The sequence below is a fragment of the Ochotona princeps genome, unplaced genomic scaffold (genome assembly GCF_030435755.1).
Source record: "Ochotona princeps isolate mOchPri1 unplaced genomic scaffold, mOchPri1.hap1 HAP1_SCAFFOLD_140, whole genome shotgun sequence".
NCBI lineage: Eukaryota > Metazoa > Chordata > Mammalia > Lagomorpha > Ochotonidae > Ochotona > Ochotona princeps.
In genome coordinates this window covers 33,951-58,066 of record NW_026701170.1, presented here as the reverse complement: position 1 = coordinate 58,066, position 24,116 = coordinate 33,951, and the positions used below count along the sequence as shown (strand labels likewise).

The following is a 24,116-nucleotide window of genomic DNA, read 5'->3' as shown; positions in this document are numbered from 1 at the left end:
AAACTCAGAATTCAGAGATAAAACTCCCAGCTCAAAACTCGAAATTCAGAACTCAGAATTCTGAGCTCAGAAATCAGAATTCAATATTAGAACTCAGAATTCAGGAGTCAGAACTCAGATCTCAGAACTAGGAATTCAGAATTCTGAATTCTAAACACAGAACTTGGAATTCAGTACTCAGAACTCATACTCAGAATTCAGAACTCAGAACTCGCAATGCAGAACTCAGAATTCTGAATTCAGATCTTAGAACTCAGACCTCCTCAGAACTCAGATTTCACAACTCAGCACAACACAGAATTCAGGACTCAGAACTCAAAACTCAGAATTCAGACTTAGAACTCACAGCTCAGAAGTCAGAACTCAGAAATTAGAATTCAGAACTCAGAATTAGAATTCAGAATTCAGAACTCAGATTTCAGACTTAGAACTCACAGCTCTGAACTCCAAATTCAGCACTCAGAATTCTGAGCTCAGAAACCAGAATTCAATAGTAGAACTCAGAATGCAGTGTTCAGAACTCATAACTAGGAGTTCAGAATTCTGAATTCTGAGCATAGAACTTAGAATTTAGAACTCACAGCTCAGAACTTAGAATTCAGAATTCTAAACTCATACTCAGAATTCAGAACTCGCAATTCAGAACTCAGTATTCTGAATTCAGGTCTTAGAACTTAGACTTCCCCAGAACCTAGAATTCTCACCTCAGGACTACAGAGAATTCAGCACTCAGAACTCAAAACTCAGATTTCAGACTTAGAATTCACAGCTCAGAATTCAGAACTCAGAACTCGTAATTCAAAACTCAGAATTCTGAATTCAAAAGTTACAATTCAGCTCCACACTGAATTCAGAACACAGAACTCAAAACAATGAAATTAAAATTTGAATTCACACCTCAGAATTCGGAATTCAGAAATCAGAACTCGGAATTCAGAACTCAGACTTCAGAATTCAGAACTCAGAACTCAGAATTCAGAACTCATAAATAGGAACCCAAAATTCAGAATTCTGAACACAGAACTTCGAAATTTGAACTCAGAACTCAGAACTTAGAATTCAGAACTCATAATCATACTCAGAATTCAGAACTCAGAACTCGCAATTCAGAACTCTGATTTCTGAATTCAGATCTTAGAACTCAGACCTCCTCAGAACTCAGATTTCACAACTCAGCACAACACAGAATTCATGACTCAGAACTCAAAACTCAGAATTCAGACTTAGAACTCACAGCTCAGAAGTCAGAACTCAGAAATTAGAATTCAGAACTCAGGAATTAGAATTCAGAACTCAGAACTCAGATTTCAGAGATAAAACTCACAGCTCTGAACTCCAAATTCAGCACTCAGGATTCTGAGCTCAGAAACCAGAATTCAATAGTAGAACTCAGAATGCAGTGTTCAGAACTCATAACTAGGAGTTCAGAATTCTGAATTCTGAGCATAGAACTTAGAATTTAGAACTCACACCTCAGTACTTAGAATTCAGAACTCACAGCTCATACTCAGAATTCAGAACTCGCAATTCAGAACTCAGTATTCTGAATTCAGGTCTTAGAACTTAGACTTCCCCAGAATCTAGAATTCGCACCTCAGGACTACAAAGAATTTAGCACTCAGACCTCAAAACTCAGATTTCAGACTTAGAATTCACAGCTAAGAATTCAGAACTCAGAACTCATAATTCAGAACTCAGAATTCTGAATTCAGATCTTAGAACTCAGACCTCCTCAGACTCAGATTTCACAACTCAGCACAACACAGAATTCAGGACTCAGAACTCAAAACTCAGAATTCAGACTTAGAACTCAGAACTAACAATTCAGAATTCAAATTCAGAACACAGAACACGTAATTCAGAACTCAGAATTCAGAACCCAGAACTCAGAATTCTGAAAAATAGAAATAACAATTCAGCTCCACACTGAATTCAGAACTCAGAACTCAAAACAAAAAATTAAAATTCGAACTCACACCTCAGAATTCAGAATTCAGGACTCAGTATTCGGAATTCAGCTCAGAATTCAGAACTCAGAATTCAGAATTCAGCTCAGAATTCAGAGCTCAAAACTCAGAATTCAGAGATAAAACTCCCAGCTCAGAACTCGAAATTCAGAACTCAGAATTCTGAGCTCAGAAATCAGAATTCAATATTAGAACTCAGAATTCAGGAGTCAGAACTCAGATCTCAGAACTAGGAATTCAGAATTCTGAATTCTAAACACAGAACTTGGAATTCAGTACTCAGAACTCATACTCAGAATTCAGAACTCAGAACTCGCAATGCAGAACTCAGAATTCTGAATTCAGATCTTAGAACTCAGACCTCCTCAGAACTCAGATTTCACAACTCAGCACAACACAGAATTCAGGACTCAGAACTCAAAACTCAGAATTCAGACTTAGAACTCACAGCTCAGAAGTCAGAACTCAGAAATTAGAATTCAGAACTCAGAATTAGAATTCAGAATTCAGAACTCAGATTTCAGACTTAGAACTCACAGCTCTGAACTCCAAATTCAGCACTCAGAATTCTGAGCTCAGAAACCAGAATTCAATAGTAGAACTCAGAATGCAGTGTTCAGAACTCATAACTAGGAGTTCAGAATTCTGAATTCTGAGCATAGAACTTAGAATTTAGAACTCACAGCTCAGAACTTAGAATTCAGAATTCTAAACTCATACTCAGAATTCAGAACTCGCAATTCAGAACTCAGTATTCTGAATTCAGGTCTTAGAACTTAGACTTCCCCAGAACCTAGAATTCTCACCTCAGGACTACAGAGAATTCAGCACTCAGAACTCAAAACTCAGATTTCAGACTTAGAATTCACAGCTCAGAATTCAGAACTCAGAACTCGTAATTCAAAACTCAGAATTCTGAATTCAAAAGTTACAATTCAGCTCCACACTGAATTCAGAACACAGAACTCAAAACAATGAAATTAAAATTTGAATTCACACCTCAGAATTCGGAATTCAGAAATCAGAACTCGGAATTCAGAACTCAGAATTCAGAATTCAGAACTCAGAACTCAGAATTCAGAACTCATAAATAGGAACCCAAAATTCAGAATTCTGAACACAGAACTTCGAAATTTGAACTCAGAACTCAGAACTTAGAATTCAGAACTCATAATCATACTCAAAATTCAGAACTCAGAACTCGCAATTCAGAACTCTGATTTCTGAATTCAGATCTTAGAACTCAGACCTCCTCAGAACTCAGATTTCACAACTCAGCACAACACAGAATTCATGACTCAGAACTCAAAACTCAGAATTCAGACTTAGAACTCACAGCTCAGAAGTCAGAACTCAGAAATTAGAATTCAGAACTCAGGAATTAGAATTCAGAACTCAGAACTCAGATTTCAGAGATAAAACTCACAGCTCTGAACTCCAAATTCAGCACTCAGGATTCTGAGCTCAGAAACCAGAATTCAATAGTAGAACTCAGAATGCAGTGTTCAGAACTCATAACTAGGAGTTCAGAATTCTGAATTCTGAGCATAGAACTTAGAATTTAGAACTCACACCTCAGTACTTAGAATTCAGAACTCACAGCTCATACTCAGAATTCAGAACTCGCAATTCAGAACTCAGTATTCTGAATTCAGATCTTAGAACTTAGACTTCCCCAGAATCTAGAATTCGCACCTCAGGACTACAAAGAATTTAGCACTCAGACCTCAAAACTCAGATTTCAGACTTAGAATTCACAGCTAAGAATTCAGAACTCAGAACTCATAATTCAAAACTCAGAATTCTGAATTCAGATCTTAGAACTCAGACCTCCTCAGACTCAGATTTCACAACTCAGCACAACACAGAATTCAGGACTCAGAACTCAAAACTCAGAATTCAGACTTAGAACTCAGAACTAACAATTCAGAATTCAAATTCAGAACACAGAACACGTAATTCAGAACTCAGAATTCAGAACCCAGAACTCAGAATTCTGAAATCAGAAATTACAATTCAGCTCCACACTGAATTCAGAACTCAGAACTCAAAACAAAAAATTAAAATTCGAACTCACACCTCAGAATTCAGAATTCAGGACTCAGTATTCGGAATTCAGCTCAGAATTCAGAACTCAGAATTTAGAATTCAGCTCAGAATTCAGAGCTCAACACTCAGAATTCAGAGATAAAACTCCCAGCTCAAAACTCGAAATTCAGAACTCAGAATTCTGAGCTCAGAAATCAGAATTCAATATTAGAACTCAGAATTCAGGAGTCAGAACTCAGATCTCAGAACTAGGAATTCAGAATTCTGAATTCTAAACACAGAACTTGGAATTCAGTACTCAGAACTCATACTCAGAATTCAGAACTCAGAACTAGCAATGCAGAACTCAGAATTCTGAATTCAGATCTTAGAACTCAGACCTCCTCAGAACTCAGATTTCACAACTCAGCACAACACAGAATTCATGACTCAGAACTCAAAACTCAGAATTCAGACTTAGAACTCACAGCTTAGAATTCAGAACTCAGACCTCAGAATCCAGAACTCAGAATTCTGAAATCATAATTACAATTCAGCTCCACACTGAATTCAGAACACAGAACTCAAAACAATGAAATTAAAATTTGAATTCACACCTCAGAATTCGGAATTCAGAAATCAGAATTCGGAATTCAGAACTCAGAATTCAGAATTCAGAACTCAGAACTCAGAATTCAGAACTCATAAATAGGAACCCAAAATTCAGAATTCTGAACACAGAACTTCGAAATTTGAACTCAGAACTCAGAACTTAGAATTCAGAACTCATAATCATACTCAGAATTCAGAACTCAGAACTCGCAATTCAGAACTCAGATTTCTGAATTCAGATCTTAGAACTCAGACCTCCTCAGAACTCAGATTTCACAACTCAGCACAACACAGAATTCATGACTCAGAACTCAAAACTCAGAATTCAGACTTAGAACTCACAGCTCAGAATTCAGAACTCAGAAATTAGAATTCAGAACTCAGGAATTAGAATTCAGAATTCAGAACTCAGATTTCAGAGATAAAACTCACAGCTCTGAACTCCAAATTCAGCACGCAGAATTCTGAGCTCAGAAACCAGAATTCAATAGTAGAACTCAGAATGCAGTGTTCAGAACTCATAACTAGGTGTTCAGAATTCTGAATTCTGAGCATAGAACTTAGAATTTAGAACTCACAGCTCAGAACTTAGAATTCAGAATTCTAAACTCATACTCAGAATTCAGAACTCGCAATTCAGAACTCAGTATTCTGAATTCAGGTCTTAGAACTTAGACTTCCCCAGAACCTAGAATTCTCACCTCAGGACTACAGAGAATTCAGCACTCAGAACTCAAAACTCAGATTTCAGACTTAGAATTCACAGCTCAGAATTCAGAACTCAGAACTCGTAATTCAAAACTCAGAATTCTGAATTCAAAAGTTACAATTCAGCTCCACACTGAATTCAGAACACAGAACTCAAAACAATGAAATTAAAATTTGAATTCACACCTCAGAATTTGGAATTCAGATATCAGAACTCGGAATTCAGAACTCAGAATTCAGAATTCAGAACTCAGAACTCAGAATTCAGAACTCATAGCTAGGAACCCAAAATTCAGAATTCTGAACACAGAACTTCGAAATTTGAACTCAGAACTCAGAACTTAGAATTCAGAACTCATAATCATACTCAGAATTCAGAACTCAGAACTCGCAATTCAGAACTCAGTATTCTGAATTCAGATCTTAGAACTCAGACCTCCTCGGAACTCAGATTTCACAGCTCAGAACAACACAGAATTCAGGACTCAGAACTCAAAACTCAGAATTCAGACTTAGAACTCACAGCTCAGAATTCAGAAGTCAGAACTCAGAATCCAGAACTCAGTATTTAGAATTCTCCTCGGAATTCAGAGCTCAGAACTAATAACTCAGAATCCAGGACTCAGAGTTCAGGATTCAGAACTAGCAATTCAGAATTCAGATCTTAAAACTCAGAACTAACAATTCAGAATTCAAATACTGAACACAGAACTCAAAATTCAGAACTCAGAATTCAGAATCCAGAACACGTAATTCAGAACCCAGAACTCAGAATCCTGAAATCAGAAATTACAATTCAGCTCCACACTGAATTCAGAAATCAGAACTCAAAACAAAAAATTAAAATTCGAACTCACACCTCAGAATTCGGAATTCAGAACTCAGAATTCAGAATTCACAACCCAGAATTCCTTACTCAGAACTCAGAATTCAGCACTCAGAATTCATAACTCAGAACTCAGAATTCAGAGATAAAACTCCCAACTCAGAACTCCAAATTCAGCACTCAGAATTCTGAGTTCAGAAACCAGAATTCAATATTAGAACTCAGAATGCAGAGCTCAGAACTCAGATCTCAGAACTAGGAATTCAGAATTCTGAATTCCAAACACAGAACTTGGAATTCAGTACTCAGAACTCGCAATTCAGAACTCAGATTTCTGAATTCCGATCTTAGAACTCAGACCTCCTCAGAACTCAGATTTCACACCTCAGCACAACACAGATTTCATGACTCAGAACTCAAAACTCAGAATTCAGACTTAGAACTCACAGCTTAGAATTCAGAACTCAGACCTCAGAATCCAGAACTCAGAATTCTGAAATCATAATTACAATTCAGCTCCACACTGAATTCAGAACACAGAACTCAAAACAATGAATTTAAAATTTCAATTCACACCTCAGAATTCGGAATTCAGAAATCAGAATTCGGAATTCAGAACTCAGAATTCAGAATTCAGAACTCAGAACTCAGAATTCAGAACTCATAAATAGGAACCCAAAATTCAGAATTCTGAACACAGAACTTTGAAATTTGAACTCAGAACTCAGAACTCAGAATTCAGAACTCATAATCATACTCAGAATTCAGAACTCAGAACTCGCAATTCAGAACTCAGATTTCTGAATTCAGATCTTAGAACTCAGACCTTCTCAGAACTCAGATTTCACAACTCAGCACAACACAGAACTCATGACTCAGAACTCAAAACTCAGAATTCAGACTTAGAACTCACAGCTCAGAACTCAGAACTCAGAAATTAGAATTCAGAATTCAGAACTCAGGAATTAGAATTCAGAATTCAGAACTCAGATTTCAGAGATAAAACTCACAGCTCAGAACTCCAAATTCAGCACTCAGAATTCTGAGCTCAGAAACCAGAATTCAATAGTAGAACTCAGAATGCAGTGTTCAGAATTCATAACTAGGAGTTCAGAATTCTGAATTCTGAACATAGAACTTAGAATTTAGAACTCACACCTCAGTACTTAGAATTCAGAACTCACAGCTCATACTCAGAATTCAGAACTCGCAATTCAGAACTCAGTATTCTGAATTCAGATCTTAGAACTTAGACTTCCCCAGAATCTAGAATTCGCACCTCAGGACTACAAAGAATTTAGCACTCAGAACTCAAAACTCAGATTTCAGACTTAGAATTCACAGCTAAGAATTCAGAACTCAGAACTCGTAATTCAAAACTCAGAATTCTGAATTCAGATCTTAGAACTCAGACCTCCTCAGACTCAGATTTCACAACTCAGCACAACACAGAATTCAGGACTCAGAACTCAAAACTCAGAATTCAGACTTAGAACTCAGAACTAACAATTCAGAATTTAAATTCAGAACACAGAACACATAATTCAGAACTCAGAATTCAGAACCCAGAACTCAGAATTCTGAAATCAGAAATTACAATTCAGCTCCACACTGAATTCAGAACTCAGAACTCAAAACAAAAAATTAAAATTCGAACTCACACCTCAGAATTCAGAATTCAGGACTCAGTATTCGGAATTCAGCTCAGAATTCAGAACTCAGAATTCAGAATTCAGCTCAGAATTCAGAGCTCAAAACTCAGAATTCAGAGATAAAACTCCCAGCTCAGAACTCGAAATTCAGAACTCAGAATTCTGAGCTCAGAAATCAGAATTCAATATTAGAACTCAGAATTCAGGAGTCAGAACTCAGATCTCAGAACTAGGAATTCAGAATTCTGAATTCTAAACACAGAACTTGGAATTCAGTACTCAGAACTCATACTCAGAATTCAGAACTCAGAACTCGCAATTCAGAACTCAGAATTCTGAATTCAGATCTTAGAACTCAGACCTCCTCAGAACTCAGATTTCACAACTCAGCACAACACAGAATTCATGACTCAGAACTCAAAACTCAGAATTCAGACTTAGAACTCACAGCTCAGAATTCAGAACTCAGAAATTAGAATTCAGAACTCAGGAATTAGAATTCAGAATTCAGAACTCAGATTTCAGAGATAAAACTCACAGCTCTGAACTCCAAATTCAGCACTCAGAATTCTGAGCTCAGAAACCAGAATTCAATAGTAGAACTCAGAATGCAGTGTTCAGAACTCATAACTAGGAGTTCAGAATTCTGAATTCTGAGCATAGAACTTAGAATTTAGAACTCACAGCTCAGAACTTAGAATTCAGAATTCTAAACTCATACTCAGAATTCAGAACTCGCAATTCAGAACTCAGTATTCTGAATTCAGGTCTTAGAACTTAGACTTCCCCAGAACCTAGAATTCACACCTCAGGACTACAGAGAATTCAGCACTCAGAACTCAAAACTCAGATTTCAGACTTAGAATTCACAGCTCAGAATTCAGAACTCAGAACTCGTAATTCAAAACTCAGAATTCTGAATTCAAAAGTTACAATTCAGCTCCACACTGAATTCAGAACTCAGAACTCAAAACAATGAAATTAAAATTTGAATTCACACCTCAGAATTTGGAATTCAGAAATCAGAATTCGGAATGCAGAACTCAGACTTCAGAATTCAGAACTCAGAACTCAGAATTCAGAACTCATAGCTAGGAACCCAAAATTCAGAATTCTGAACACAGAACTTCGAAATTTGAACTCAGAACTCAGAACTTAGAATTCAGAACTCATAATTATACTCAGAATTCAGAACTCAGAACTCGCAATTCAGAACTCAGAATTCTGAATTCAGATCTTAGAACTCAGACCTTCTCAGAACTCAGATTTCACAGCTCAGCACAACACAGAATTCAGGACTCAGAACTCAAAACTCAGAATTCAGACTTAGAACTCACAGCTCAGAATTCAGAAGTCAGAACTCAGAATCCAGAACTCAGTATTTAGAATTCTCCTCGGAATTCAGAGCTCAGACCTAATAACTCAGAATCCAGAACTCAGAGTTCAGGATTCAGAACTAGCAATTCAGAAATCAGATCTTAAAACTCAGAACTAACAATTCAGAATTCAAATACTGAACACAGAACTCAAAATTCAGAACTCAGAATTCAGAATCCAGAACACGTAATTCAGAACCCAGAATTCAGAACCCAGAACTCAGAATCCTGAAATCAGAAATTACCATTCAGCTCCACACTGAATTCAGAAATCAGAACTCAAAACAAAGAAATTAAAATTTGAACTCACACCTCAGAATTCGGAATTCAGAACTCAGAATTCAGAATTCACAACCCAGAATTCCTTACTCAGAACTCAGAATTCAGCACTCAGAATTCATAACTCAGAACTCAGAATTCAGAGATAAAACTCCCAAATCAGAACTCCAAATTCAAAACTCAGAATTCTGAGTTCAGAAACCAGAATTCAATATTAGAACTCAGAATGCAGAGCTCAGAACTCAGATCTCAGAACTAGGAATTCAGAATTCTGAATTCTAAATACAGAACTTGGAATTCAGTACTCAGAACTCGTAATTCAGAACTCAGAATTCTGAATTCAGATCTTAGAACTCAGACCTCCTCGGAACTCAGATTTCACAACTCAGCACAACACAGATTTCATGACTCAGAACTCAAAACTCAGAATTCAGACTTAGAACTCACAGCTTAGAATTCAGAACTCAGGAGACTGAAAAAGATGGCCGACTGCAGAGAGCTGGTGTAGGGTGGAGTAGGGAAGGACGAGAGCAGGTCCAGCAGAGAAACAGGCCAGGAGGCGCGAATCTGTAGGGAGAAGAGCGAGAAGGTCACTGGAGTTCACTAAAGCAAGATCTACACAGCGTGAAGGAACAGCAGCAAAAAGTGGGAAAGAAAAATACAGCACGCTGCGCGAAACCTGGTGAGTCACGATCCCAGGCAGGGGGAAGGCGGCAGAGGCTCAACCGCCCCAGGGAAAACAGAGGCGGCTGGAAGGATAGACGCCCACAGCGACAGGGGCACCAGTCCCCTGGAGGGCAGGAGCCCCGAGTGGAGGCTACTGGACTGATCATTGGGTGCATTATCCCTGCAGAAGTGGAGGAAAAGCTGGGGAGATTTCCCAGAGGCCTGCCTACCCGCTGCTCAGCGGCTGTGGGAGAGTGCAGAGGGAACAGGAGCGGTGCTGTGGGACTGGGGCTCAGAGATACCCATATCAAGTCCGAGCTGTGGACTGGCTGCGGGAGAGTCCGTGGATCTTGTTGCTGGACTCGCCCGGAGCCCCAGAGGCTGGGCAACGCTCGACAGGGCCTCACGTCCTGGGCAGAGGAGCAGACTAGTGGGGGCAGGTCTCACCTCAAGGGCTCTGTGCCTCTCAGAGATCCGCTTCCATCCTTGAGAGAGTGCAGCTGAGGAAGTGGCTGCTTCAGGGCGGAGTCCCCAGCTGGGCTCAGCTAGAGAGGCCAGAGTGGAGTGGGCTCAGCTGAACTGGCCGGACAGGTTTTCCCAGCAGAAGCCCGCGCAGAAAGACCTGCCTGTGGTGTTGCAGCCCTCAGTGGAGCAGCGTTTCCGAGTTTGGCACTGGGGCTGCGGAGATTTCCAACCCAGCACAGGCCAGGGTTGGGGATTTTAGGCTCCAAGCAGCAGGAGCCCTTGCTGTGCTAACCTCAAGCCCTGAAGGAGAGTCTCGGCTCAGCACTGAGGCAGAGACCCCCGCTGTATTAGCCTTGTGACCCAAAGCCCAGGCGCGGCTTGGCAGAGTGAATCTGTAGGGCACTGCCTTTGAGAGGGAGCCACAGGGGAAGGGGCCTGGCACTAGGGCTGGCCCACAAAGCCTCCTGACCCAACTCGGGGCTGTGATCTACAGACCCTGAAAGCAGCTGGTGACTCAGGCAGTAAGCCCTGCTGGGCTCAGCCGGAGACCCCAAACCAGAGCCGGCTCAGCTGAAACACCACTAAAATCTCAAAACAACAAGAAGCAAAAACACAATGAGGAGAAGTATCAGAAAAAGCAATGACCCAGAGGAAAGATCAAGCACTCCCTCCCAATACAACCAAAAACTAATCCCAATATCTGAGATGCAAGAGGAAGACATAGAGGAACTATCAGATAAGGACTTTAAGAAGCTAATGATGAAATTCGTCAGAGAGAGTGAAAAGCGCTGGGAAGAGTCTAAGGCATTCGAAAACCATATCACTGCAGAAATAAATCAAGTCAAAAAGGGAATCCTCGATATAGAGAACAAAATTGAAAGCCTAACCAACAGAATGAACACAGCAGAAGACAGAATATCAGAATTGGAAGACAATCAGAATGAAAGGCAGCAGCTCATCAAACAGTTAGAGACAAATCTAGAGAAAGCCAATAGGTCCATACAGGAAATGAAAGACAACCTCAAAAAATCAAATATTAGAATAATAGGCCTTCCCGAAGGAGTGGAAAAGGAGACAGGCTTGCAACGAGTGCTCAATGAGATAATACAGGAGAACTTCCAGAATACTGGAAATATAAATCTAGCACAAATCCTGGAAGGACAAAGAACCCCCAGTAGATACGACCCAAACAAATCGTCTCCCAGACATGTGGTCCTCAAGCTGCCTTCAAGTGAATACAAGGAAACCATTCTAAGACAAGTAAGAAAAAAGGATAAGATTACTTTCAGGGGAAGGGAAATCAGGATCACAGCCGACCTATCAGAAGAAACGCTCCAAGCAAGGAGAGAATGGGGTAAAACCTATCAAATCCTGAAACAAAACAACTGTCACCCAAGAATAATGTACCCAGCAAAGCTCTCATTTATATTTGAGAATGAAATCAAATACTTCAACAGTAAAGAGAAACTCGAAGAATACATCAACACGAAACCAGCTCTGGAAAATCTCCTCAGGAAGGTGCTAAACCCAGAAAGAAAAAATACAAACCAAAATCAAAGATGGCAAATGGGAAGACCTCCCCACTAAAATCCATACAAGAAAAGTCAACCAATCAAAAACTCTAATAGTCGCAAATACACACTTGCACACTTACACTCATGGCAGCCCAAAACCAATTCCTCTCAATATTATCTCTAAACACAAATGGCTTAAACTCACCAATCAAAAGGCATAGATTAACGGAATGGATCATCAAACAGCACCCAACTATATGTTGCCTACAAGAGACACATCTAACCAGAAAATCCTGTAAGAAATTTAAAGTGAAAGGATGGAAAAAGACATTTCATGCCAATGGACAAGAAAAAAAGGCTGGCGTAGCTGTTCTAATCTCAGATGACCTAGACTTCAAGCTGACAGACATCAAAAAGGACAGAGAAGGACATTATATATTGGTGAAGGGACTGATCCATCAAGAAGTAATTACAATCGTGAACATATATGCACCTAATTCCAATGCGCCTAACTTTGTGAAGCAACTACTTACAGACTTAAGGGGAGACATAGATACACACACAATAATAGTGGGCGATCTTAACACCCCGCTAACAACTATAGACAGATCAACAAAACAAAAACTCAACAAAGAAACAACAGAGCTCGTACAAACATTAGAACAACTGGACTTGGTAGACATTTATAGAATTTTTTATCCAAGACCACAGATTATACATTTTTTTCAGCAGTGCATGGCACCTTCTCCAGGATCGACCACATGATAGGACACAAAGCAAATCTAAATAACTTCAAAAAGATAGGAATCATACCATGTACACTCTCAGACCACCACGGAATGAAACTGGAAATCAGCAATTCAAAATGCCCAAGGAAATATAGAAACTCTTGGAGGTTGAACAATATGCTATTGAACGAACAATGGGTCAGGGAAGAAATTAAAGATGAGATCAAAAAATTTATGGAAACCAATGAAAACTCTGATACAACATTCCAAAACTTGTGGGACACTGCCAAAGCAGTGCTACGGGGTAAACTCATCACAATTGGAGCTCATGTCAAGGCCCAAGAGAGGCGCCAAATACAGGAACTAACCACACACCTCCAGAATTGGAAAAGCAGCAGCAGATGAGCCCCACACACAACAGGAAACAAGAAATCATCAAAACAAGGGAGGAAATCAACCAGATAGAAATAAAAAAAACCATACACAAAATCAACAAATCAAAAAGCTGGTTTTTTGAAAAGATAAACAAAATAGACACCCCGCTGGCCCGACTGACAATGAAAAAACAAGAGAAAGCAAGAATTAAAAGCATCAAAGATGAAAAAGGCAACATAACAACAGACATTACAACCATTAAGAACATAATCAGAAATTACTACAAAGCACTGTACTCCAACAAATCAGAAGACCACCAAGAAATAGAAAAGTTCTTAGACTCACACAACCTGCCAAAACTTAGCCCAGAGGCAACAATCAACCTGAACAAACCCATAACTGAAGCAGAGATTGAATCAGTGATTAAAGACCTCCCAACAAAGAAAAGCCCAGGCCCAGACGGCTTAAATCCAGAATTCTACAAAACATTCCGAACAGAACTAACCCCAATCCTCTACAAACTCTTCAAAACAATAGAAAAGGAAGCAACCCTTCCAAACTCATTCTATGAAGCCAACATTACCTTAATCCCAAAACCGGACAGAGATCCTACAGAGAAAGAAAACTACAGACCTATCTCTTTGATGAACATTGATGCTAAGATTCTCAACAAAATCCTAGCCAACAGAATTCAAAAACACATCAGACAGATCATTCATCCAGATCAAGTAGGATTCATCCCTGGAATGCAGGGATGGTTCAACATTCGGAAATCCATAAATGTGGTACACCACATCCAAAAACTGAAAAACAAGAATCACATGATAGTATCAATAGATGCAGAAAAAGCTTTCGACAAAATCCAGCACAACTTCCTGCTAAAGACCCTAACCAAGGTAGGCATAGATGGAAAAATCCACAACATAATCAAAGCAATATATGCAAAACCCAATGCCAGCATCATACTGAATGGAGAAAAACTGAAACCCTTCCCACTGAGATCTGGAACAAGACAGGGATGTCCGCTTTCTCCACTGCTATTCAACATAGTTCTAGAGGTACTCGCTGAGGCCATAAGACAAGAAAAAGAAATCAAAGGAATCCAAATGGGAAATGAAGAAGTCAAGCTTTCACTATATGCAGATGACATGATTCTTTATATGGAAGAGCCAAAAGGCTCAACACAGAGACTACCAGAACTTATACGAGAGTTCGGTAGAGTGGCAGGGTACAAAATTAATGAACAAAAATCAACAGCCATAGTGTATGCTAACAGCCCCAAGTTGGAAAAAGATCTAACCAGCAAGATACCATTCAAAGTAACAAAGGAAAGCATGAAGTATCTGGGAATTAACCTAACCAAAAATGTTGGAGACCTATTTGAGGAAAACTACAAACTACTTAAAAAAGAAATTGAACAAGATCTAGAAAGATGGAGTAACATCCCATGCTCCTGGATAGGTAAAATCAATATCATTAAAATGTCTATACTGCCAAAGGCAATATATACATTCAACGCAATCCCAATCAAATTGCCCAAAACATTCTTCACAGATCTGGAAACAATGATTCAAAGGTTCATCTGGAAACACAAAAAACCACGAATAGCTAGAACCATTCTCAAGAACAGGAAGTTAGCAGAGGGAATGACAGTTCCGGACCTCTGGACATACTATAGGGCAGTGGTTATCAAAACAGCCTGGTACTGGCAAAAAAAATAGAGAAGAAGATCAATGGAGCAGAATAGAAACACCAGATGGGAACCCACACAAATACAGCCAAATAATCTTTGACAAAAAGACAAACAACAACCAAGGCAAATGGGAAGGTCTGTTCAATAAATGCTGTTGGGACAACTGGTTGATAGCCTGCAGAAACAAAAAGATAGACCCACATCTCTCACCATATACTAAGATCAAATCCAAATGGATAAAAGATTTAAACCTACATCCAGAAACCTTCAAACGTTTGGAAGAAAATGTTGGAAACACACTGCAACACTTAGGGGTAGGCCCTCACTTCCTAAAAAAGACTCCAGATGCAGTAGAAATCAAGACCAAAATAAACAATTGGGACCTCATCAAACTAAGAAGCTTCTGTACAGCTAGAGAAACAATCAACAAAGTAAAAAGGCAACCCACAGAATGGGAGAAGATCTTCGCACACGACTTAGGTGATAGAGGGCTGATCTCCAGAATATACAAAGAGCTACAAAACAACCAAAATGTCAAAACAAACAAGCCACTCAAGAAATGGGCACGGGAAATGGGCAAACACTTCACAAAGGAACAAACCCAAATGGGAAATAAACATATGAAAAAATGCTCAAGTTCCCTGGCAATAAGGGAAATCCAAATTAAAACATCAATGAGGTACCACCTAACGCCAGTAAGACTGGCCCACATGAATAAAAGCACCAACAACACTTGTTGGCGAGGTTGCGGGGAAAAGGGAACCCTACTCCACTGCTGGTGGGGCTGCAGGCTGGTACAGCCTCTATGGAAATCAGTATGGAGAACATTCAAACAACTCAAATTCAACATACCGTATGACCCAGCAATAGCACTCCTAGGAATATATCCAGAACACTTGTTTTATGAGAAACCAACATGCACTCCTATGTTCATAGCAGCACAATCAGTAATTGCAAAAACATGGAAACAGCCAAAATGCCCATCAACAGAGGATTGGATACGAAAGCTATGGTTCATCTACTCCATGGAATACTACTCAGCTATTAAAAAAAACAAAATGCAGTTCTTTGTGGCCAAATGGGCCAAACTGGAAACCATAATGCTAAGGGAAATGAGCCAATCCCAAAAGGTTAAATACCACATGTTTGCCTTAATTTGATATGATGTTATGTATAACAAGTTATGTTATGAATGTTATATGTTGTGTATAAACCAAAATTGAAATGTCAATGAGGTGGTCACAGAAGGTGGATAAGAAATCACATTTACTTTTAACATATTGGTTACTCATTACTATGTCAATTAATTCCATAATGATGTAAATTTTTGCTGATGGTATGTTGGAGCTTTTAATTGATCGGGATGGTACTCTGCTGGCTCTGTCTTCAGACCAGAGAGGGTATACCTAAGAAGCCGTTGAACTTGACTAGACAATAAGATGCTGGACTCTATGTTTGGTATATGCTTGCAATGGGGGAATCTCAACTGAACTTGAACTGTGGTTATGCAACAAGGTGGAGGAATCCACCATGGTGGGAGGGTTTGGGGAGGGGTGGGGAGAATCCCAGTACCTATGAAACTGTGTCACATAATACAATGTAATTAATGAATTTAAAATAAAATTTAAAAAAAAATTTAATTAATCACTGCCAATTATTGAAATTGTTGATGCTGTTTCAAGGAAGCCTTCCTCGCACTGTCCTCTGTAACGCACTATTCTTGCCCAGGGAAGATGATGGATTTTGTGTCCCCAGCCATTGTGTCTGGTTCCTGTCTTGACATTACTTAGCACAATAGGAGCCACTAAGGAGACTAGGAACAAGCAAGACCAATTCCTAACTCCCTCTCCCCACCTTCTCTTGCAGGTGTAGCCCTGCAGCCCACCACATACTTCCAAGACATGCTTTCAAACACACCTTCAGTAAGTTGTCTGTTTACTTCTCAGCTTGATTTACATTGTATTGTAGGGGCTTTATGATGTTTCATAAACTCAAATGAAAAAGCAAGAGGGAAAGAAGGTAAAATTGTCATAACTAATACATTGGGGCGGTTAAAGCTGTGAAACTTTCCCCATTTTCTGATGCCATAGACAGACATTATTTACATGATTCAGTTTTTTTTTCTTTATGTTTGACAATCATCACATGGTTAATTAGGGCACAAGGGTTCAAGGGCTATAGAAAAGTGTGTAAGACTATCATTTCCACTTTCTCTCTTTTTTTCTGTATCTGGGGTAAATGTGGAGATAAAGGGAGAAGCCCCACCCAGCCTCCCACTTATCCCAGGTCCTCAATGTACATGATTCAGTTTGAAACTAAAATTGTTAATTACTGTGGGATATCAAATTTGAAATGATTTTTGTAGACCTTATACATGATACAATCAAAATGACTGAGCACCAACCTGACAATAAATGCTCAAGCATTTGATTTGGAGTAGTAAGAATTTCCACATACATATATTCATTATTCATTTTTTTTGCCTTTTTTGGAATGGCTGAAACAGTGTGATGGCTAATAACATTTGGAGGGTATAGTATATTCATGAGCTGCTACAGGAATATGTGGAGAATGAAATACGCTACATTTTTTGTTAAATATTTAAATAAATCCTATTTATTTACTTATTTAAAAGACTGGGTTACAGAAAGAGGAGAGAGAGAGCTATCTGCTATATGCCGGTTGTATCTCCAAGTGGTTCCAATGTCAGGGCTGGGCCATGTCAAAGAGAAGAACCAGGAGGTCCAACTGAGTGTCCCACCCAAATACTTGAGCCATCTCCTACTGTTTCCAATGTATGTTAGCTTAGAACTGGATTGGAAATGGGGCTAATGGTAGCTTAATGTGCTGTACCATAATACCATTTCCTACTGCAGGGTGCTTTCTTTTCCTTCAGGATTTTTTAATTTGTAAAGCAGAGCTACTGAGAAAGAGGGAGAGATGGAGATAGATCTGCCATCTGCTGGTTCACTCCTCAATAATTGGAATGGCCAGAGGTAAGCAAGTCTGAAGCCATGAGCCAGGAGTTTTGTCCATGTCTGTGACTTGGTTACAGGAACCCAAGTGCTTGATCCATCCTCCACTTCCTTTCCAGGCCTGTTATCAGAGAGTTGGGTCAGAAGTGGAGCATCCAGGCTTTGAACCATTGCCCATGTGGGATGTCAGTGGCTTTATCTACTAAACCACAGAGCTCTCCTTTGTGGCATTATGTTTGCTTTCTATTTGAATGCAGAGCAGTAGAAAAAAGGTGAGAGAGAGATAGAGATCTTCCATCTGTTACTTTATTCCCCACATGGCTACAATGGCAAGAGTCAAGGCAAGCCAAAGCCAGGAGCCACTTCAGACCTCACTCATGGGCAGAGGTGTTGAAGGAGTTGAGCCATCCTTTGTTGTTTTCCCAGGGCAAAAGCAGGAAATTGAATTGAAAGTGGAACATGGTACCCAGCACTATAGCCCAGTGGCTAAAGTCCTTGCCTTGCCTTGCCTTGCAGGAGCCATGATCCAATATGGTCACCAATTGGTGTCCCAGCGGTCCCACTTCCCATCAGCTTCCCTGAGTTTGGCCTGGGAAAGCAGTGAATGTCTGCCTAAGGCCTTGGGTCTGCACCTACATGGGAGACCCAGAAGAAGCTCCTGCATCCACTCCGCTCCAGCCATTAACTTCTACTTGGGAATGAACCACAGGATGGAAGATCTTTCTGACTCTCCTTCTCTCTGTAAAATCTGACTTTTCAATAAAAATAAATAAATCTTTTATAAAAAATAAATTAAAAAGGAACACCCAGGTTATGAACCGCACTCGTATGGGAAGCTCGGTCCACAATGCCACAGTTCTTTCCACAGATACTGGCAACTTTAAAAGGAAACAGATTCAGACCGTGAAAACACGTGCTCCCTGCTTCTTTCACGTGATACCCCATACTGGTTCCAACATTGTGAGAATGTAAACATGCTGTCCTTGAGTACCATATTTCGTATTAGTTTCATCATTTTACACTTGCATAAGAAATGCCTAATTTTAGTTTTTCTTTGTGAACATTTGTTTATGAAGGACATTGCAATGGATATAAAGTGGCATTGATTATGGTTGCAATTTTCAATCACTTAATGGTAAATCATCCTAAAAATCTGCTTGTGCTAATTAGCCATTTCTCATAAACTTGTTTTCCTTTTCACTCCTTATGGGAGTCTTGCAAAAGGGTTTCATTTAATACTATTTTTAATATTTTCTTTTTTACCCATTTTAGTTTTTACCGCTTAGTCTTTTAAAATTTTTATTTAACAATCATATTCTTATATTGCAGTGCACAATTGTTTCTTTTGAAACTGATGAACAAATTAAATGGAGATTGTCCTGTAACTCTATCATCCATTGACCTTATTAACTTTTTCACAGTCCCAAATATACTTAATATTGCCTAAACAATTCTTAAAACCAGCCCACAGTGAATGTGCTATATATAATGTGTGAATAGAAGCGATTTTGATGATTACAAAACCAAATTGTAATGCCATTGTTAAGATACAATTTGTCAAGTATATTTTCTGATTTTCCTTCTGAATTTTTTCTCTAGGAGAATTTAGAATATTATTTCTAACTTAATTCTATGTGATCAGAGAACAAATTTCTAACTTAATTTCATGTAATCAGAGAAGCTACCTAATGATTTAAATATTTTGCCTTTTAGATCTTCTAGTCTTCATTTGTTTTAAAATATTGTTATTTACTTTTTATTGGAAAGTCAGATAATAGAAGGAGATACAGAGAGAAAGATTCTTTGTTCACTGGTTCAATCCCCATGTAACTGCAACAGCCAGAGCTGAACTGATCTGAATCCAGAAGCTTATTCTGGGTCTCCCATGTGGATACAGGATCCCAAGTTTTGGGGCCGTCTTGAACTGGTCTCCCTTGCCTACCATTATCACCCTGGCCCCAATGATTATACTTTTGACTTATAGTTAAGCATATGTTTTGTCATAGTTCCACAGAGTGAAGTAAAAATATTGTCATTTATGTTTGTAAATGATATTTTTATCAGTTTTTCAGTTACTATAAAATGAATACAAACTTTTTAACACTATTTGTAATTTTTTCATTTCTTATGTGTACTTTGTGTCATGTCTTTTAAGCCTTTGTTTTCAGACACATTTGCTTCATAATTGTGTCATTCTGAGGCATCGTCTGTTATGACATAGTGTTTCTATCTAGTGTGCATACATACATACACATACATACATTTGTATGTAGTGAGCAAATTTTACATATATCAAAAATGCAGATTTTAGTTTGTTTTCCTTTTCTACCGTTTCCTGCCTGCATTAACTATTCATCTTCCTCTCTACTTTTTACAACAGCATACTTTGATTTCATTTCAGATTCACAATTATAACACTCCATTAGATAAATATATCAAGACATGCAAAGTAGATAATAATATTAACAAAGAACAAAAACCTACTTTCTGTTCCTCAAGAGCTTAAACAAAGGATATATAAAATACTGACCGTCCAGAACATTACTCTCACATGGGTTACATTTTTTGGTATTAATGATTAAAGACTAGAGATATTGTTGAAGACTGTATATATTTCTGGCAAATATGATATCCAGTGCCTTCAACAGTTAATAAGAATCAGAGTCATTACAGAGAACAATGCCGTGTAAGATATTTTCATTTTCATTTTACTTTGTGATGTTTTATAGATTGTAAATTCAGCTGTACCCATTCAAGTGGCAACTTAAACATATATAGAATGCACTGTCAGTCTTTCTATGTAGTGATCCAGGACTGAGGAGACATGTGTGTTTCTAGGTGTTGTTGTCATTCGAAGACGTGGCTGTGGACCTCACCCAGGAGGAATGGCAGCACATGAACAATGCTCAGAAAACTCTGTACAAGGATGTGATGCTTGAAACCTATAGCCATCTGCTGTCCTTGGGTGAGTGAAATTCTGTCATGCCCAAGCAGAATATCTTCTGTAGAGTTGACAAACTAAAGAGTTTTGAAAGTTTAGGACTTGATAGGACTAGTATTTGAAGCTGTAAAGAACTTGAACATCTACCTGTCAGAAAATTCCTGAGACCACTTGTGACAAAAATCCTGGAACCACGCTTTTCTCCTTGAAGTCCCCAAATTAGTGCTTTCACAGTCTGCATTATTTCGCATTAACAGGGTTCTGCATTGCAAAGCCTGATGTGATCTTCAAGTTGGAACAAGAATCAGTGCATCGGACAGGGGAAAACTCTGTAAACCAGGGTGTTCCAGGTAGGTCAGCAAAGAAGGCGGGGAGGATGGTAACATAGTTCAGTACATGTTGGCTGGGAAAGTTTCTTCCCAAAGGACAGCTAGTGTCATGCATGAGACATAGCATTCTATAGTCTGCATGTGCAGGTTTATTCTAACAGTGCCTTCAACTGTTAAAATTTGCCAGCTTAAGGTAAATTATGTGCAACTACATATTGATCTTTTACATGATCCGAACCACTTGAGTCATCATCTGCCACCTCCCAGGATATGTTTTCAGGAAGTTGTATTGGAAACAGAGTAGCCAAGATGAGACAAACTGGCTCTATTATGGGATGTAAGACATTCCAAGCATTAGTTAGAATTTCTGTACCACATTTTCTGCTCTACCACCATCAATTTAAAATAAAAAATTCCAAGTAATTGAAAATTACCAAAAAAAAGCTGTTAATGTATTGAATGTACACATTTTACTGATGTTAAAGTCTTCTGTATCTAGAATGGCAAGAAACCTCATCAGCTTTACTTGAGCATTTGAACAGAAATACTTAGTTGTGATTCATGGATATGGTTACTCTTTTTTCCTCATTTCAGAGTCCTACAAAAAGAATGAGCCCCTTGAAGCTAATCAGGAAAGTAAAGAAATCATTTTCAGGCAAGTTGTAAAAACAAAAAGTATATAACAACTCAAAAAGGAGTCGCATTACATAGATGCCTAATTTTAGCTCTGGCCATACTTGAAACATGCTATGAAAGGGAAAGGGTACCAAAAAACTTGAGAACCATAATTTCTTTCTTTGTTTTCATTGCACCCAGAACTAGGCATTGGCTGGGGTTGGGTGGATCGGCCCATGTTTATTCTTAGCCATCTGGTGCCAAGATTCATTTCCATAGTTTCAGTCCCATTTGACAAAAGGCATACCAACCTTGTGAAGTCTTCTCTTTGCTGAGTCAAGTCACATGGTTCTGGTCTAAGACCCAGATATCTTACTCATCTTCTATGTTGGGAAGCAGGGCAAATGTACACAGGAAAGCTCTGTCGTGCTTTCTGCAGCTTAGCATTGAAGCAGAAACTGGGATTCAGTTGCAGACAGGACTTTTACTCTAAAAGAGACCCGGTGTATTTAGAATAGGAAAGGGCCAAACCACTTCCCAGAAGAGAGCTCAGAAATGAGGTGCTTCTTGAATGGCAAGAGGAAAAGAACATGATTTATTTCAAAATGTGTCTTTTTCCTAGGAATCCTGATGCAACGACATTTGGAAAAAGGCATGCCTCTAATGTACCTGAGAATGGGAAAGCTTTTCATCAGAAGTCATGCCTAATCAAACATCACAAAATCCACACATGGGAAAAACCTTAAGAATGTAGCAAGTGTGGAAAAGCCTTTTGCCACAAGTTAGCTCTCATTACACATCAGAGAATCCACACAAGGGGAAAGCCATATGACTGTAGTGAGTGTCCAAAAGCCTTTTGCCAGCAGTCATCTCTCATTAAACATCAAAGAATCCACACAGGGGAAAATCTTCATGAATGTAGTCAGTGTAAGAAAGCTTTCTGCCAGCGGTCATCTCTCATTAAACATCGGAGAATCCACACAGGGGAAAAACCTTATGAATGTAGTGAGTGTCCAAAAGCCTTTTCTGACCCATCATCTCTCATTAGACATCAGAGAATCCACACAGGGGAAAATCTTTATGAATGTAGTGACTGTGGGAAAGGTTTTAACAGGATATTATATCTAACTGTACATCAGAGAATACACACAGGGGAAAAACCTTATGAATGTAAAGAGTGTGGGAAAGCCTTTTCCCACAAGTCAGCTCTCATAATACATCAGAAAATCCACACACGGGAAAAACCCTATCAGTGCCCTGAGTGTGGGAAAGCATTTTGTCAGAAATCATACCTAATTAAACATCGCAAAATCCACACAGGGGAAAAACCTTATCAGTGTCCTGAGTGTGGAAAAGCCTTTTTCAGGCCATATGATCTCATTATACATCAGAGAATCCACACAGGGGAAAAACCTTATCAATGTAGTGAGTGTCCAAAATCCTTTTGTGGTCGCTCATCTCTTCTTAAACATCAGAGAATCCACACATGGGTAAAACTCTACGAATGCAGTGAGTGTGGGAAAGCTTTTCACCGGAAATCATACCTAATCACACATCAGAGGGTCCACACAGGGGAAAAACCTTATGAATGTAGTGAGTGTGGGAAAAATTTTTCCCAGAAATCATACCTAATCACACATCAGGGAATCCACACAGGGGAAAATCCTTATGAATGTAGTGTGTGTGGGAAAGTTTTTGGCTGCGAATCTTACCTAAGCATACGTCAGAGAATCCACACAGCAGAGAAACCTTATGAATGTAGTGAATGTAAGAAATCCTTTTATAATAGGTCAGTTCTCATTTCACATCAGAGAATTCACACGGGGGAAAAGCCTTATGAATGTAAAGAGTGTGGGAAAGCTTTTGGTCACAAGTCAAACCTGAAGAAACATGAGAAAATCCACACATGAGAAAAACCTTATGAATGTAGTGAGTGTGGAAAAACCTTTTCCCACAAGTCAGCCTTCATTACACATCAGACAATTCATGCAGGGGAAAAACCTTATGAATGTAAAGAGTGTGGAAAAGCTTTTGGCCAGAAGTCATACCTAAACAAACATCAGAAAATCCACACAAGAGAAAAACATGTGCAACAATTGTGGAAAAGCCTTTTGCCAGCAGTCATCTCTTGTTAGACATCAGATAATACACACAGGGGAATAATTTTATGAATGTAGAGACTGTGGTAAAGCATTTTACTGGAAGTCACACTTAATCACACATCAGGGAATCTACTTAGGGAAAAAAAACTTATAAACGTGCTAAGTGTTGAAAAGCCTTTGATTAGATACCAGAGAATTCAGACATGAAAACATCAATGTGGTGAGTCTGGAAAAACCAATACCAGCACTTGCCTCTCTTTAGGCG

The 24,116-nt window shown here is 39.0% G+C and overlaps 1 protein-coding gene across 1 annotated transcript; it reads left to right on the top strand.

Moving 5' to 3' along the window:
- The first annotated feature begins 16,759 nt into the window (after nt 1–16,759).
- Nucleotides 16,760–23,884, top strand: LOC131479418 (zinc finger protein OZF-like). Its single transcript, XM_058659928.1, is given in 5 exon segments — nt 16,760–16,811; nt 20,703–20,829; nt 21,063–21,155; nt 21,729–21,789; nt 22,504–23,884. Coding segments are annotated over 5 exon segments (1,683 nt in total). The 5' UTR covers nt 16,760–16,790.
- The last annotated feature ends 232 nt before the right edge of the window (nt 23,885–24,116 follow it).